This window comes from Ranitomeya imitator, chromosome 5 (assembly GCF_032444005.1).
Source record: "Ranitomeya imitator isolate aRanImi1 chromosome 5, aRanImi1.pri, whole genome shotgun sequence".
Classification (NCBI taxonomy): Eukaryota; Metazoa; Chordata; class Amphibia; order Anura; family Dendrobatidae; genus Ranitomeya; species Ranitomeya imitator.
The window spans coordinates 292001180-292019915 of NC_091286.1; the positions used below are offsets into that span (position 1 = coordinate 292001180).

The 18736-nt window shown below is 45.8% G+C and overlaps 1 protein-coding gene across 3 annotated transcripts in view; it reads left to right on the top strand.

Annotated features, from left to right (window-relative positions):
- The window catches only part of AK9 (adenylate kinase 9), a 234122-nt gene that overhangs the window by 128918 nt on the left and 86468 nt on the right, over positions 1 to 18736 (top strand). For all 3 annotated transcript variants that reach the window (XM_069726227.1, XM_069726228.1, XM_069726229.1), the window contains 4 exons: positions 850 to 989; positions 1072 to 1252; positions 11878 to 12022; positions 15690 to 15767. In XM_069726227.1, the coding sequence (XP_069582328.1) occupies positions 850 to 989; positions 1072 to 1252; positions 11878 to 12022; positions 15690 to 15767 (544 nt within the window). The remainder of the gene's footprint in view (positions 1 to 849; positions 990 to 1071; positions 1253 to 11877; positions 12023 to 15689; positions 15768 to 18736) is intronic.

An 18736-nucleotide genomic window follows, 5' to 3' on the forward strand; every position in this document is an offset into this window, starting at 1 on the left:
AACACAGAAAAATGGCAAACAGATCACAACTACTTGGAACAAAGTATAACCAACATACTGGGTCGAAAGCATGATGTAAGGAGACAGGAAATCTAAAAACTCAAATGTATGAAATGTGGAGGCCGGAAGCAGAGTGATTATAACAGATTCTTTGAGTTTTGCATTAATATTACTGAAAAGAAATGCATTTTACCCATTTGTAATAATTATGTTTCAATGGAAATAACTTCCAACCGTTGACACTATATGTCTTGGCATTCAGAGTGCCGCTGTGCTTTTTTACACATATTTTCCAGTCACTACAGCTTGCACCTATTCACACTTGAGAGGTGCTGGTCAGGTTTTTCTGTATATATACACTTATATGTATGTGTGTCCTCTTGGGAAACCTTGGTGGTCCTACAATTCATTGTTGTAAGTAGTGATGTGACCATTTGGAAAACTGACACATAAAGCCATAAATAATTGAATAAAGTTGAGATTTTCTAGACGCCATAACGTCCTTATAAAACAGCACTTGCTATCATCAGAATGGACCGGCTGTAATCTGATTTTCCCTATTACCTGTTGAGACAGGTTTTGATAAAAGGCTGAACCTGACTGATGGGATATGACATTTATCTGCGTTATTCTAAAGTTGATCTGTGATGTAATAGATCTTGTAGTCAAGCAAAGTGATCTATGGAAGCTGCGTCACTGTACTTGAGCACATGTGGAAGGTAGATTAGTAAGTTCATTCAGCTATAAATGTACCGTAATATTCTTTATGATTTTATAGAGAACCACGTGAGGAGGTATTTGTTTTCTGATTTAATGCTCTAGTAAACAAAATATATTTTTATTTACCAGGATGAATTAATGAGGACACTTTCATCCCACCATATGATTGCGCCAAGATACAGGTGGCGCAGAAGCAGGTGGGGTACTCTGTGTCCTGTGGCTTTGAAAGAGGGATATATTAAAAAAGGATTGGCAGAATTTGCTGTTAGGTATGTTTTCTGTAGAATTGACACCCAATGATTATATTATTGTACTATTCCAGTATAATTTATTTTATGCATTTGTTTTTAGCTTTCTGGATAAAATGTACATCCTTTCTTCTGAAGAATCTTTGATAAAGTTTATGCAGAATCCTCGGCCATACCTTCTTCCTCCGATGCCACTACCTCCCTGCAAGGTGGCAGTTTTGGGGCCAAAATCCTCAGGAAAGACAACAGTCTGTAACCTAGTAGCCAACAAATACTCAGGAAAGGTAACTGAATGCCATCATTGTTACAGAACAGTACTATTGGGAGCAAATATCTCCTTCTTTAAAGTGTACCTGCAGCTTCGCGCAAAAACAATAGTAGTGCAGGGCTCTGCACTTTTATCATTTCTCAATATTATTTTATTACACATTTTTGCTGATAATAGCACATTGAAATCTGTGCTGCGGTTGCACTAAACTAGGTGGCGTCCTGCTAATCGCTCTTAGCTACCATCCTCAGTACGAGCACTGTAAATCTCTATGATGCTCGCTCCCTCATTGAAGACAGTAGCCTAGCAGCAGGAGAAAAATGTTGCTTGGTTTATGCAGTTATCATCAAAAATCATTAATAGGGTGAAAGGGTAAGCTATAGTTTAATTCAAAGTGACACTCAAGACTCCTCCTCATTAAGGTTCATTAAGCACAGTATATTTTCTATCTGATGCTTTATTAGTCTGTACTTTATAGTCATTGTGCTGACCTCATGGTCTGACTTCCCAGATATATTGGGATAGGCTTGTGTTTATATACAGCAGCCAATCTGAGGGGGCTGAGCTGAAGGAAGGAGGGAGAGAGCCAATGATGAATCAGGAGGTGTGTCTTAGACAACCACCTTAGACTCCCTTTAGACACCGTGGAAACTGTAGTCACAGGTTTCAGCTCTGCCGTAACGAAGCTGATCTATAAAGTAGCAACAACAAGCAAAATGGATAGCAAGTAATCCTTAACATGTCCATTTATATATCACTTTTTTAAGGGAATCTGTCAGCACATTTGGCCTATATAAACTATTAATATGGGCATACAGGTTATAGATGTCAGATCTTTTGGATCTCCTAAAAGTGAACCCACAGAACCACGACAACGAACCTCCCAAGGGTGAGCTGGCCTGGTGGACCACCCCCAATACAAGGAGCGTTAGGGGCAGGCCCAAGGGAGGCTATTGCCGCAGAAGCTGATACCGGGGAACAGGAAGTAGGAGAGGAAAGACACGGAAGTGGCTAAGGCGGAGACAAAAGACAGAGTGGCAGTGACTGAAAAACAGAGTGGACTGGATATGGCGGATGCCCAGGACAGACAGGGTATGGCGGAGACACAGGACTGGCAGGATATGGCAGACAGACTGGATATGGCGGAAACACAGGACAAGCAGGATATGGCAGATGCCCCGGACATACAAGTTATGGCGAAGACACAGGACGGACAGGGTATCGCACTGGAGAGAACAAAGCACAGAGGGACCTGGGTCACGTTAGGACAAATGACAATCTGGCAAGGAGCAGAGGAAGGAGATAACTTAAATAGACTGAGTGCTGCAGAACTTCCGGGTCGAGATCCTCCAGAGTCATAGAGAGAAGGAACGGAGCGTCTGCAGAGGAAGGAAGGGCGCGTGCGCAGAAGGAGTTGGAGAGAGGAGTGCGCACGCGCACCCGACGGGAGCCAGAGACCGGCGGCGAGACTGGAGGAGTAGAGACCGGAAGGCGCGCGCACACCGCAGGAGGAGGACGCCGGGTCTGGTAAGTATGTCGGCGAACAGAAAGGTGAGTGGCAGGTGCGGCCGCAGTAGCGGCGGCAGATGCAGCGCGTAGAGGCGCCGTGACGATAGACTGCTGAAAAACGTCTTCCCTGTATGCCTAATATCAGCTGTCTTGTTGTTGGGAATCATCTTTTTTATGTAATGTCCTCTTCCAGGCTAAGGGAAGAATGTTGCCTGAAAGATAACTCTGCTTCCAGAGCTTGTTTTACATAAAAAGGGTGTTACCAGTGTGAGACAAGTACTGTAGCTGACACAGAGCAGGAGAACTGAAATTTGTGTTTTTATAAACACATTAGCAGCTGCAGCTCTCACAGCTCTGCAACAATATTGCATACTGGCTGCCTGTGAGATGGTAGCTGAAGCTGAGGGGAACCTGAGAGGTGTCAGGTATAAGTACACACAGTTCTGTGGTGAGAGCAGAGAGCGGCCATCACACTGGTAACTCCTCTCTCTATTTTAAAACAAGCTCTGGTGGCAGAGTTCTCTTCCAGGCAACATCCACCCAAGAGCCTGGAATAGGTCATTTATATAAAGTGATAAAAGATGAATTCTCAGCAACAACACATCTGATATGAAACACACAGGGAGGACTGTTTTCAGCAGTCTATAATCGGTATGGCCACATTAATAGTTTAGGTAGGTCAAATATAGTGACAGAATCCCTTTAAGTCCTGACCTGACAGTCTCTTTAGTCACTAAATAATAGGAATTATTCTTTTCAAAACTAAATACAGTTAGGTCCATATATATTTGGACAGAGACAACATTTTTCTAATTTTGGTTATAGACATTACCACAATGAATTTTAAACAAAACAATTCAGATGCAGTTGAAGATCAGACTTTCAGCTTTCATTTGAGGGTATCCACATTAAAATTGGATGAAGGGTTTAGGAATTTCAGCTCCTTAACATGTGCCACCCTGTTTTTAAAGGGACCAAAAGTAATTGGACAATTGACTCCAAGGCTATTTCATGGACAGGTGTGGGCAATCCCTTCGCTATGTCATTCTCAATTAAGCAGATAAAAGGCCTGAAGTTGATTTGAGGTGTGGTGCTTGCATTTGGAAGGTTTTGCTGTGAAGTAAACATGTGGTCAAAGGAGCTCTCCATGCAGGTGAAACAAGCCATCCTTACGCTGCGAAAACAGAAAAAACCCTTCTGAGAAATTGCTACAATATTAGGAGTGGCAAAATCTACAGTTTGGTACAACCTGAGAAAGAAAGAAAGCACTGGTGAACTCATCAATGCAAAAAGACCTGGACGCCCACGGGAGACAACAGTGATGGATGATCGCAGAATAATCCCCATGATGAAGAGAAACCCCTTCACAACAGCCAACCAAGTGAACAACACTCTCCAGGAGGTAGGCGTATCAATATCCAAATCTACCATAAAGAGAAGACTGCATGAAAGTAAATACAGAGGGTTCACTGCACGGTGAAAGCCACTCATAAGCATCAAGTATAAAAAGGCTAGACTGGACTTTGCTGAAAAGCATCTAAAAAAGCCAGCACAGTTCTGGAAGAACATTCTTTGGACAGATGAAACCAAGATCAACTTCTACCAGAATGATGGAAAGAGAAAAGTATGGAGAAGGCATGGTACAGCTCATGATCCAACGCATACCACATCATCTGTAAGACACGGCGGAGGCAGTGTGATGGCTTGGGCATGCATGGCTGCCAGTGGCACTGGGTCACTAGTGTTTATTGATGATGTGACACAGGACAGAAGCAGCCGAATGAATTCTGAGGAATTCAGAGCCATACTGTGTGCTCAGATCCAGCCAAATGCAGCCAAACTGATTGGTCGTCGTTTCATACTACAGATGGACAATGACCCAAAACATAAAGCCAAAGCAACCCAGGAGTTTATTAAAGCAAAGAAGTGGAATATTTTTGAATGGCCAAGTCAGTCACCTGATCTCAACCCAATTGAGCATGCATTTCACTTGTTAAAGACTAAACTTCAGACAGAAAGGCCCACAAACAAACAGCAACTGAAAACCACTGCAGTGAAGGCCTGGCAGAGCATCAAAAAGGAGGAAACACAGCGTCTGGTGATGTCCATGAGTTCAAGACTTCAGGCAGTCATTGCCAACAAAGGGTTTTCAACCAAGTACTAAAAATTAACATTTTATTTAAAAATTATTGAATCTGTCCAATTACTTTTGGTCCTGTTAAAAACAGGGTGGCACATGTTAAGGAGCTGAAACTTCTAAACCCTTCATCCAATTTTAATGTGGATACCCTCAAATGAAAGCTGAAAGTCTGAACTTCAACTGCACCGGAATTGTTTTGTTTAAAATTCATTGTGGTAATGTCTATAACCAAAATTAGAAAAATGTTGTCTCTGTCCAAATATATATGGACCTAACTGTAAGTCTAGCTCGTCAGGTTAGCGAAATTAGGATTATTTAGTCGAGAAAAAAGACGACTGAGGGGCGATCTAATAACCATGTATAAGTATATAAGGGGACAATACAAATATCTCGCTGAGGATCTGTTTATACCAAGGAAGGTGACGGGCACAAGGGGGCATTCTTTGCGTCTGGAAGAGAGAAGGTTTTTCCACCAACATAGAAGAGGATTCTTTACTGTTAGGGCAGTGAGAATCTGGAATTGCTTGCATGAGGAGGTGGTGATGGCGAACTCAGTCGAGGGGTTCAAGAGAGGCCTGGATGTCTTCCTGGAGCAGAACAATATTGTATCATACAATTAGGTTCTGTAGAAGGACGTAGATCTGGGGATTTATTATGATGGAATATAGGCTGAACTGGATGGACAAATGTCTTTTTTCGGCCTTACTAACTATGTTACTATGTTACTATGTAGGTATTATTGAAGTGTGTAGCTAATGTCAGAGTATGGGAAATAGAATTTGTACACAAAACTCTGGTAAATGTCCACTGATGTACATGATGTAGAAATTCACTGCATGCTATTTGTAATTATATATTTCCTCTCTGTTCTACACATTACCACCTAGCTGCATCCAGCAGGACACAGAGTGTGACATTGTCATCTTTCCAAAGCAAATTGCCTCCAGTTTATTGAATGTACTTACAGAATCGAATTACTAATAATTCATATAATGTGTACGTTGTGCACAGAATGCACTTTTATGGTACTAGATGGAGGTCCGATGCTGTCGCATCGGAAGGGCGGTAATATCATGATGGGGGCAGGCTTTGCCACGTTGAGAATCTCTCCTCCCCATGTGCTCACCCACCTACCACTCTCTCTTTCCCCCTGTGCTGACTTCTCCCCTCTGTGCTCTCTTCTTTGACCTGTCTACCTCATGTGCTATCCCCTTGTCTGCTGTCTTTCTATTTCCTGTGCTGTGTTCTCCCCTAATATGCTGTCCCATTTGAGCTGTCTCCCCCCTGTGATGTCTCTCTCACCCCTGTGCGTTTTCTCTCTCCCCCATCTGCTGTCTTCTCCTCTCATGTCATATCTTCTTTGACTTGTATACCCCATGTGCTCTCCCCCTTGTGTGCGCCCTTTTTCTCCACCACTGTGCTGTCTTCTTCCCTCATGTAAGCAAAAGACAATACTGACATTATAGTAGGAGATCGCAGAGGATACATTTTGTGAGGTAAAATATTGTTTAAGAACAGTCAGTGAAATATTTTACCTGATAAAATGAATCCTCTGTGATCCCCTGCTGTAAGGGCAGTATTGTCTTTTAGGTTCCTCCCCTGCCCAGGAGATGTGGTATGCTCCGTACACAGTCAGACACAATTTTTAAAATGAACTTTCGTTTGTGGGAAAACCCCTTTAATGTGACCGGCTTCCTCTACCTGTAGACACGTCGCGCATCTGCTGCCGGGATCAGCCGAATGATTCACTGCGCCTGCGCGGAATTCGCGCAGGCTCAGTAAATCAGACCGCCACCATCTTTGTGCAGGCAGATAGCGGTGGTCACATTAAAACCACGCATGCGCTCTTCCTGTATAAAGATGGCAGCAGTCAGTGAATCATTCGGCTTATCCCTTCGGCGGCGTGTTGACGATGGTGTTCCTCTGGTTGTTCCGTGCAAGAGTCTGCATACGGCGTGTACAGTGTGTGTGTTGCATACAGCGTATGCAGTGTGTGTGTGTGGTGCGTACAGCACACACTTTGTGTGTGGTGTGTACGGCTTATACAGTGCGTATGTGGTGCGACGGTGTTCCATTCATGGTACCACGCAAGAGGCTGGTACCACCAGCAGTTTCCATATTGAGACACCAATCACTTGGGTGTCCCAATATGGCGGTTGGTGAACTTCCGCTGCATGGAATTCTGGGATCCGGACACATCTGGACGGAACAGAATGGGAAGACATTGCAAAGTAAGTATATATTAAGATATCCATGAACGATATATATGGTTTATCCATGAATACCAGTGGAAAATCTGAAAATTATTACTTTTTGACAAATAATATAAAATAAAATGTATAGCATTGATCCTGAATGTACTTGCTAAATATCAAGGTTTTGATTATTTTGCTTGCATTATTTTTTTTAAATTTTACTCACTCACTGGTATAGAACGCCATTAATTCCACACCCCCACATCTACTCACAGCTGAGTCCTCTTAGTAGCAGATATATTCAGATCCAGGAGTCTGATCCAGACTCTAGTCTGATCCACGTATCTTTCAAATTCCATCTTTCAAATGACATATTTCTAATTACTTTGAATTAGACTGAATTGGCCTGGAATTGACTGAAAGGTAACAGAATATCAAACCACTACAATGTTTCTGTTTCTTTACTCTTTCACCCCCATACTACTTTCTTTCTTACAATCTCCTGCAATCCCTCCACCAAGTAAATAACAACTCATATCTCCCTCCATAATCCCCAGCCATCTCACCTTCTCCTCAGAACTGTTCTTCTACATACATTCCTTTTTCTCCAGACACACACGGCCGCATCATGTTCTAACCTGCTCCCACCTTCTAACACTCTGTCTGCTACTCATCGCTGGTGATGTATCTCCAAATCCTGTCCCTCCTCAACACATCCCCACACTCATTTCTAACCCCCTGCCACGATCCTACACGTTTTCCCAACCATGATAACCTCATACCCATTCATCCAGAACCAATTCCCCGGTCCCCCTTCCTGGAGCACTGTGGAACGCACGCTCTGTCTGCAACAAACTGTCATTTATCCATGACCTCTTCATCACCAACAAACTCTCCTTCCTTGGCATCACTGAAACCTGGCTCACCCCCTTTGACTCAGCCTCTCCAGCTGCGCTTTCCTATGGCAGATTCCACCTCTCTCACACCCCTAGCCCCAGCAACAAAGGTGGTGAAGGAGTTGGCTTGCTCCTGTCCGACACCTGCTCCTTTACTCCAATCCCGCTACCACCCTCCGCTACTCTTCCCTTGTTTGAGGTGCACTCCGTCCGCATCTATTCCCCTGCCAACCTCCAGCTGGCTGTCATCTACCGCCCCCCAGAACTAGCCATCTCTACCTTTCTCAACCACTTCACCACCTGGCTACTTCATTTCCTCTCTGCTGACATCCCCACTATCATCATGGGTGACTTCAATATCCCCATTGACGCTTCCACCTCAGCTGCCCCTAAACTTTTATCGCTCACTGCCTCCTTCGGCCTCACTCAATGGTCCTCTGAGGCCACTCACAAAGATGGCCACACACTGGACCTCATCTTCACCCGCCTTTGCTCCCTTATTAATCTCACTAACTCACCCCTCCCCCTGTCTGACTACAACCTACTGACATTCTCTTCCCTCTCCTAGTGTGCAACCCCCACTCCACAAACTCACTCACCCTCGCAGAAATCTCAAACACCTCCTTTTACTATCACTCTCTGAGTCCCGTCTCCCTCTTACAGACATAGCCTCCCTTCATGACACAGATGCTGCTGCCACTTTTTATAACACCACAATAACAGCAACACTCGATTCGGCTGCCCCGCTCATGCATAGCAAAACTCGTACAATCAACAGGCAGCCCTGGCTGACCAGCCTGACCAAAAAACTGAGACGGCTTCCAGGGTCTCTGAGCGGAGATGAAAGAGATCCCACTCTACCAAGCACTTCATCGCATACAAGCAGTCCCTCGCCAGCTTCAAGTCCACGCTCACTGCCGCAAAACAAACTTCTCATCTCTCATATCCTCCCTGTTTCACAGCCCTAAACAGCTGTTCAACACTTTCAATTCTCTACTCCATCCCCCTGCACCTCCTCCCTCCCCTCTCATCTCTGCTGAAAACTTTGCCTCTTTCTTTAAACAGAAGATCGATACGATCAGAGAAGGCTTTGGCCCACAGCGCCCAATGCCTCTCTTAGCTGCTCAACCCTGTTCCTCCAAAACCAGCTTCTCCACCATGACAGAAGATCACACCTCACCACATGCACGTTTGACCCTCTCCCGTCTCACCTCATCCCTAACCTTGCCACGGTCTTCATCCCAACCCTAACACACCTCTTCAACCTCTCACTCACAACAGGTGTCTTCCCCTCATCCTTCAAGCATGCCATGATCACTCCCATCCTCAAAAAGCCCTCCCTCGACCCATTGTCTGTGTCTAGCTATCTCACGATATCTCTTCTCCCTTATGCCTTAAAACTACTGGAACAACATGTCCATCTTGAATTGTCCTCCCACCTCTCCTCCTGCTCCCTCTTTGACCGGTTACAATCTAGCTTCCAACCCCATCACTCAACTGAAACTGCTCTAACTAATGTCACCAATGACCTACTAACTGCCAAGAGCAAGGGACACTACTCTGTCCTCCTTCTCCTGGACCTGTCTTCTGCCTTTGACATTGTGGACCACTTCCTCCTGCTACAGATCCTCTCATCTCTTGACATCACAGACTTGGCCCTATCCTGGATCTCATGATATCTAACAGATCAAACATTCAGTGTCTCCCTCTCCCACACCACCTCCTCACTTCGCCCCTTGTCTGTCAGTCAGTGTTCCTCAAGGCTCTGTTCTAGGACCCCTACTCTTCTCCATCTACACCTTCGGCCTGGGACATCTCATAGAATCCCATGGTATGCAGTATCATCTCTACGCCGATGACACGCAGATCTACCTATCCGGACCTGACCTCACCTCCTTACTCACCAAATTCCCACACTGTCTGCTATCTTGGCCTTCTTTTCTGCTCGCTTTCTAAAACTGAACATGGAGAAAACAGAATTCATCATCTTTCCCCCATCTCACTCTACCCCTCCACGAGACCTATCCATCAATGTCAATGGCTGCACACTTTCCCCATGCTCGGTGCCTCAGGGTGATTCTCGACTCTGCCCTCTCTTTCAAGCCACATATCCAAGCCCTTGCCTCCTCCTGCCATCTCAAACTCAAAAATATTTCCCGGATCCGCACATTCCTTGATCACGAAACCACGAAAACACTAGTGCACACCCTTATCATCTTCCGCCTTTACTACTGCAACCTCCTACTCTCTGGCCTCCTCTCTAGCACTCTGGCACCACTCCAATCCACCCTACGCTCTGCTGCCCGACTAATCTACCTGCCTCCCCGTTATTTCCCAGCCTCTCCCCTATGCCAAGCCCTTCACTAGCTTCCTATTGTCCAGAGACTCCAGTTCAAAACCCTTACTATGACATACAAAGCCATCCACAACCTGTCTTCACCATACATCTGTGACATGGTCTCCCGGTACTTACCTACACGCAACCTTCGATCCTCTCAAGATCTCCTTCTCTACTCCCCTCTTATCTCCTCTTTCCACAACCGCGTCCAAGACTTCTCCCATGCTTCCCCCATACTCTGGAACTCTCTATCCCAACACATCAGACTCTCGCCTACCATAGAAACCTTCAAAAAGAACCTGAAGACTCACCTCTTCCGACAAGCCTACAGCCTGCAGTGATCCTCAACCTACTGAACCACCGCACAACCAGTTCTACCCTCTCCTAGTGTATCCTCACCCATCCCCTGCAGACTGTGAGCCCTCGCGGGCAGGGTCCTCCCTCCTTCTGTACCTGTTAGTGCCTTGTTTTTTGCTCATGTTTAATGTATTTGTCTATATTTGACCCTTTTCACATGTAAAGCGCCATGGAATAAATGGCGCTATAAAAAATGTATAATAATAAAAATGTATTATAATAATAATTCTGCAATGCTATGCATACATGCTTTGTAGTAATGCATGTAATATTCATTTTGCCTTCCTGACTTTAAGGCTATGTGCACACGTAGGAAGGGTCCCTGCGGGTTCTCCCGCAGCGGATTTGATAAGTCTGCAGGGAAAACTGCTGCAGTTATCCCTGCAGATTTATCACGGTTTGTCTTGCGGTTTCCGCTGCGGGTTACTCCTGCACTTGTTTTACTATTGATGCTGCATATGCAGCATCAATAGTAATGTTAAAAATAAAAAAAAAAGGTTATACTCACCCTCTGACGTCCCAATCTCCTCGAGGCTGCACGCGGCGGTCCAGTTCCAAAGATGCTATGCGATAAGGACCTTCGTGACGTCACGGTTATGTGACCGCGACGTCACCGCAGGTCCTGCTCGCATAGCAACCCTGAGACCGGACGGCCGCGTCCAGCGCTGAGAGGTGAGTATATAATTATTTTTTATTTTAATTCTTTTTTTTACCACAAATATGGTTCCCAGAACCTGGAGGAGAGTCTCCTCTCCTCCACCCCGGGTAGCAACCGCACATTATCCGCTTACTTCCCGCATGGTGGGTATAGCTCCATGCGGGAAGTAAGCGGATCAATGCATTTCTATGTGTGCAGAATCGCTGCGATTCTGCACAAAGAAGTGACATGCTGCGGATTGTAAACCGCTGCGTTTCTGCGCGTTTTTTTCCGCATCACGTGCACAGCGGTTTGCGGTTTCCCATTGGTTTACATGTTTACTGTAAACGCAATGGAAACTGCTGCGGACCCGCAGCATCAAAATCGCCGCGGTTCCGCGGTAAAAACCGCAACGTGTGCACATAGCCTAAAGGGTTGTTCTTGTTTTCTCAAGTTGGCGAGCACTGCCGTCCAGCCTTGCAACTTTCTGAGTGCCAGGATTAGGAGATGAACGTCTTCTATGTAATTTAAAATCATCTCATTGATATGTTCTGTATATGTATTTTTAGGTATTTGATATGTCTGTCCTTATTTTACCACATATTGAAGAAGCTAAACAAAATGCCATTGAGAAAGCTTGTGAAGAAGCCACTGAAAAAGCTATAGAAGCTGTGAGACAAAAGTTACAGCAAGAGAAATTATTGAAAGCAGAAGGTATAAGAAAATGTGCCTCACTCCCATCTTATCCTCTTTCCTTGCCTCCAGTTTTTGTTGCTTTTGGTCTGTTTTTGGACACTTGGATACACTATTGTCCAGTTGGTAATTTTTTTGTATAGTTATTTAATTAGTAACCGTTGTTTTAATTTTATTTCATACATCAATAGTACACATTATCACGCTGGTGACTCACGCACCCTCTCAGTTCCATTCTACCTATTGCAGTCACCACTCTGATTCCACTTGTGTCAGGCCGTCTTCCTGAATTTTGCCTCTTGCAGCACTTGCCAGCACTGCTGCATCTTCCTGCTGTCTCCATCTAGATATAGGGAGACATGGCCAGTCTCTGCAGGAATTTAACCCTGCTGTGTCCTGCAGATATTAGCTTCCTTGGCCTTTCTGCTGCCAGCAGGGGGTATATTATGCAGCTCCTCCCTCCACTCCTTGCCTGAGCTATGGTTCTAGGTTCTAGTCAAGGTGTGTTCCTGTTTTGTCTCCTGTTACTAACCCTGCTTGTCCACCCGTTCCATCTGATCTCTCCACTCCTGACCTAGGCTTTGTATCCTGAACCTGTGATGCCTGCCCCAATCTCAAACTGTCTGACCACGTCTGTCTGTGCCCTCTGTACCGCTTTTACCTGCCTTGACTCCCTTGATCAGCTACTGTAGGTCTGGGCACTGCCCTACAGTGGCACTTGGTGGCTACCCTGGGGCCCAACACTATCCATCAGAGGCTTTACTGGAGACCGGGTAGCCACTTAGTCACGGTACTCCAGGGTAAGCCTGGCCAATTGTGCAATGGGTCCACACCCACCGGCATCACACACATTCATTCTCAAACTTCACTATTCACAGGTGAAATCTGTATTCTGTGAAGACAAATGTTCCCATTACTGAGATAGCAGATGATAGGCGCTACTGACAAGATTCTATGTAGGCAGGAGAAGGGAGAAGCTCTGCTTTTAGATCCTAACTCCTGCTTCCACCAGCATAGAATCTCATCAGTACCAACTACCATCTTATATCTAGATAATGTAAAAATGTCTTCAGTGAATAGAGAAGTTTGAGAATGAATGATCAGTCCTGGAGGAGAAAGAAGTAGATTTGATTTATCTTGTTATATGGAGCGCCCCCAGACGCAGGGCCGCTGGGTACTCGATACCGGTCCTCTCGGTCTTGGTGCTGGGGTTGTCACGGTGGCTGGACCCGGTCCGTGACCCTGCTAAGGGGCGTCCAATGAAAGGGTAAATGAAAGTTTGTCAAGGGTTCGTGACGCCACCTATGGTATTCGGTCAGGGTGACCGACACTGCTTAGGGGTCCGCTGTGGTGATGGAATGGCAGCTAGATGGTATACCTTCCCACAGGTGAAGTATATCCCCAGGGCTTCCCAGTAGTGTAGGTGGCGATGATGTGAGGTGCAGGTTATAACGAGGACACAGGGTTGCAGTCTCTTTACCTTTTTACTGAAGACTTCGGGATCCGCAATCCAGAGCACTGCTAACAGGGCTGGCTGAGTCCGGCCGGTCCGAAGGCACATCCAGAGTTCCCTTTGCAGGTGGAAATCAGTGCCTACAAACTAGCACCTGTGTGTTGTAGTCCTTCCCTGCTGAGCATTCGGGATAGTCCTCACAACTTTCGTATTCGTTCTTTCTCTTCTCCGTCCCCCAAGTTTATCTGGCTAGGATGCACCCGTTTGATGGGAAGGCTCGGAGCTATTCTGGGACCCTAGAGACGCCCCTCTCCACGTTTGCCCCCTATGTCTGCTTAGGTGATGTAAGGTAGACAGCCAACCTATAATCAACTGTCCTGCCGCTGTTTGAAGTAATGCTTGAAGTCTGTTACTTCCTCGGCGTTCCGGCCACCGGCTACGCACCTCAGTAGGATGTTGCCGATCTCGGGGCACAACTCCTACTGGTTTATCTCCTTGTGCTGCGATTTCGTTTCTCACTTCTCCACAATATCCTTCGCTTCGTGTCCTTCCTTAGGATGCCGCCGCAAGGTAGTGCAGGCGCGGCTCCGTAACGATCTGTCCTTTCTGCTAGGTACCTGCCAGGAACCTACCCCTGACAGGTCCTCCCTGGAGCTCTCCCAGGCTGCGTTCTGTCCTAACTTCCTATCCAACCCCCAGTTTTACCAGTGTGAGGAGTGGCCTAATACATAGTGCCTTTTGCTCCCCCTGGTGGCCGGAGTGTGAAGTGTAATGTGTGACTGTGATACCTGGTCAGGTGAACTCCTTTAGTGCAATCAGACATAACATCACTCCCCTTAGTGGCAGAGCGACATTACTGCAACAACCAGGACTCTGGGGCGCTGCATATATATATATTACAATGATGCTTATTTTCATGTGTACTATTGATTTTTTAAATAAAAAAATAGAACATGGTTACTCTTTAGGTTTTCTTAAAAAAACACCTTTGACTTAAGAAAAAAACAAACAAACAAACAACAACAAAAAAACAGTACATTGCTTTTATTACTATGTTTTAATTCAATGGACATGTTCAATCTTAATAATGGCACTGTCTGTATGTACTGAGCGAGCAAGCTGAATGTGAATTTCCCACCATAACTTTTCAGTGGATGTGTAATAAAGAAACTATGGTAATTTCTAAAGTGTCCTTTAGGGTATGTGCACACGGTGTGGATTCTCTGCGGATCTGCAGTGTTTCTGCACTGCAATTGATTTACAGTACAATGTAAATCAATGAGAAAAAAAAATGCTGTGCACACTTTGCGGAAATTCCGCTGCGGAAACGCTGCGGTTTAAAAGAAGTAGCATGTCACTTCTTTTTTGTAAATCTGCATCGTTTTTGTACCCATTCCATTATAGAAAACCGCAGGGGTAAAAAACGCAGCAAAAACGCACAAAAACGCTGCAGAACCGCACAAAAAAACGCGACAAATCCGCAGGTGCGTTTTCTGTCAGGAGAGGCAAAATCCGCACCAGAAATTCCTAAGCCTAATCCGCAACGTGTGCACATAGCCTTAATATGTCAGAATAGTTATGAAATCCTAATGCACTATCTGCACTGGTCTCTTAATCCCAAAATAAGGCGTACTTTCCATCCATGAAGTAACTGGACAGTGTGAAAATGATAGTTTTTGGATTGGTGTGTTTCTATACAACATGGAACTTGAAATTCTTCTTTCTGAAATGTTTTTTTAAGGATTTGGGAGCTATGTTGAAAAATGTCAGGGAGAGGGCACTGATAGCTTCTTAGATTTGTCAGATCTCAACTAGTGATGAGCGAGCGAGCACAGATCAGGTATTATCCATGCATGCTCTGGTACGAATCGAGCGTCTCGGAGTGATCGGATACTATGGCCGAGTCGCTGCGGTGCATGTCTCACAGATGTTCGTCCAGCCGCGACACATGCAAGGATTCCCTAACAAACAGGCCACCACTGCATGTGTTGCGGCTGTCGAACAACCACGAGACATGCACCGCAGCGACTCGACCATAGTATTCGATCACACCGAGATGCTCGATTAGCACCCAAGCATGCTTGGCTAACACCTGATCCGAGCACGCTCGCTCATCACTAATTTCAACTCAATAAATAGAGTTCAGTAATGGAAAAAATTGAAAAACTAAATGGATATAATCTTTTCATTAATAAAAGTGTAATGTAATGACTATTATTGTCACTCTAATGAAAGAATTTCAGAAAGAAACTGAAAAGGAAGAAGAACTCAAGGAAATATCAAGTGTGGTGGATGAAGACCATAATGAGAAAGGTAAGTGAATTATACAGAATAAATGGGTGTATATTCTTCACGTGACATCATGTAGTTATTTAATTTCATAGTACTAAAACAGCAGTTAATCGAAGTAATGTGTTAAAGGGAATCTGTCACCCCAAAAATCGTATATGAGCTAAGGCCACCGGCATCAGGGGCTTATTTACAGCATTCTGTAATGCTGTAGATAAGTCCCCGATGTATCCTGAAAGGTAAGAAAAACAAGTTATATTATACTTACCCAGGGGTGGTCCGCTGCGGTCCGGTCCGATGGGTGTCGCGGTCCGAGTCCGGCGCCTCCTATCTTCATACGATGTCGTCCTCTTCTTGTCTTCCTGCCGCGGCTCCGGTGTACTTTATCTGCCCTGTTGAGGGCAAAGCAAAGTACTGCAGTGCGCAGGCGCCGGTCCTTTCTGACCTTTCCCAGCGCCTGCGCACTGTAGTACTTTGCTCTGCCCTCAACAGGGCAGATAAAGTACGCCTTCGTCGGAGCCGCGGCAGGAAGACAAGAGGACATCATCGTATGAAGATAGGAGGTGCCGGACCCAGACCGCAACGCCCATCAGACCTGGACCGCAGCGGGACCTCCCTGGGTGAGTATAATATAACCTGTTTTTCTTACCTTTTCAGGTTACATCAGGGGCTTATCTACAGCATTACAGAATGCTGTAGATAAGCCCCTGGTGCCAGTGGCCTTAGCTCATATACGGTTTTTGGGGTGACAGATTCCCTTTAATATAGTAATTTTTTGTCATCAAACCACCACAACCCCTTTGTATACCAGACCAATGCCCAAACCCCATAACTTCCCTCTCCAAAATCACTGAAGAGGAGCTTGCTCATCTTCTCTCCAAATCACACCTTACCACTTGTGCACTTGATCCCATCCCATCCCACCTCCTCCCCAACCACACTAATCCCATCCCTAACCCATCTCTTCAACCTATCACTACCTTCTGGTACCTTCCCCACTGCTTTCAGACATGCCACAATCACACCTATCCTCAAAAAGCCATCCCTTGACCCAAGCGGTATGTCCAGCTATCGCCCCATATCTTTGCTCCCATTTGCATCCAAACTCCTTGAGCAGCACGTCCATGCTGAACTTTCCTCTCACTGTGCATCTGACTCTCTCTTTGAAAACCTACAATCTGGCTTCCGTCCCCACCATTCCACTGAGACTGCCCTGACCAAAATTACTAATGAATTACTTACAGCCAAAGATAACAGACAATTCTCTATACTCCTCCTTCTAGACCTGTCCTCTGCCTTCGACATAGTTAGCCACTGCCTCCTACTACAGATCCTCTCTTCCTTTGGGGTCAAAGACCTCGCCCTATCTTGGATATCATCATACCTTACCAACGGCACATTTAGTGTTTCCTACTCCCATACTACCTCTTCATCTCGCCCCCTCTCTGTTGGTGTCCCTCAAGGCTCTGTCCTTGGGCCCTTACGCTTCCCAATCTATACACTTGGCCTGGGACAACTCATAAGATCCTATGGCTTCCAGTACCATCTATATGCTGATGACAATCTACCTCTCTGGCCCAGATGTCACCTCTCTGCTGTCCAGAATCCCAGAGTGTCTATCAGCCATATCCTCCTCCTTCTCCTCTCGCTTCCTCAAGGTCAATGTGGACAAATCTGAACTAATTATTTTTCCTTCATCTCACATATCTTCCCTACCTGATCTATCTATCAAAATAAATGAAATCACACTTTCCCCTGTCCCCAAAATCCGCTGCCTCGAAGTAACCCTGGACTCTGCCCTGTCCTTCAAACCGCACATCCAAGCTCTTGCCACCTCCTGTCGCCTCCAGCTCAAAAATATTTCCAGAATCCGTCCTTTCCTCAACCCTCACTCTACCAAAATGCTTGTGCATGCCCTAATCATCTCCCGCCTCGACTACTGCAACATCCTCCTCTGTGGCCTACCTTCTAACACTCTCACACCCCTCCAGTCCGTCCTTAACTGGACTAACTAATCTCTCTCCTCGCTACACTCCTGCTTCCCCTCTTTGCAAATCCCTTCACTGGCTCACAATTTCCCAGCGTATCCAGTTTAAACTACTAACACTGACCTACAAAGCCATCCATAACCTTTCTCCTCCGTATATTTCCAAACTAATCTCTCAATATCTTCCCTCACGTAATCTCTGGTCCTCCCAAGACCTCCTTCTCTCCTCCACGCTTAAGGTACCTTCACACATAACGATATCGTTAACGATATCATTGCTTTTTGTGACGTAGCAACGATATCGTTAAGGAAATCGTTATGTGTGACAGCGACCAACGATCAGGCCCCTGCTGGGAGATCGTTGGTCGCTGAGGAAAGTCCAGAACTTTATTTCGTCGCTGGACTTCCCGCTGACATCGCTGGATCGGCGTGTGTGACGCCGATTCAGCGATGTCTTCACTGGTAACCAGTGTAAACGTTAAAAAACCAAACACTACATACTTACCTTCAGCTGTCTGTCCCCGGCGCTGTGCTTCTGTGCACTCCTCCTGCATCCTGTGTCAGCGCCGGCCAGCCGGAAAGCACAGCGGTGACGTCACCGCTCTGCTTTCCGGCTGACCGGCGCTGACAGTGCAGAGGAAAGCAGAGCGCCGGAGGACAGACAGCTGAAGGTAAGTATGTAGTGTTTGGTTTTTTAACGTTTACGCTGGTAACCATGGTAAACATCGGGTTACTAAGCGCGGCCCTGCGCTTAGTAACCAGATGTTTACCCTGGTTACCGGGGACCTCGGAATCGTTGGTCGCTGGAGAGCTGTCTGTGTGACAGCTCTCCAGTGACCAAACAGCGACGCTGCAGCGATCGACATCGTTGTCGGTATCGCTGCAGCGTCGCTGAGTTTGAAGGTACCTTTATTCGCTCCTCACCCAATTGCCTCCAAGACTTCTCTATCACTCCAGCTCTATTTTGCCTCTATCACTCCAGGACTATTCTGTGCCTCTATCACTC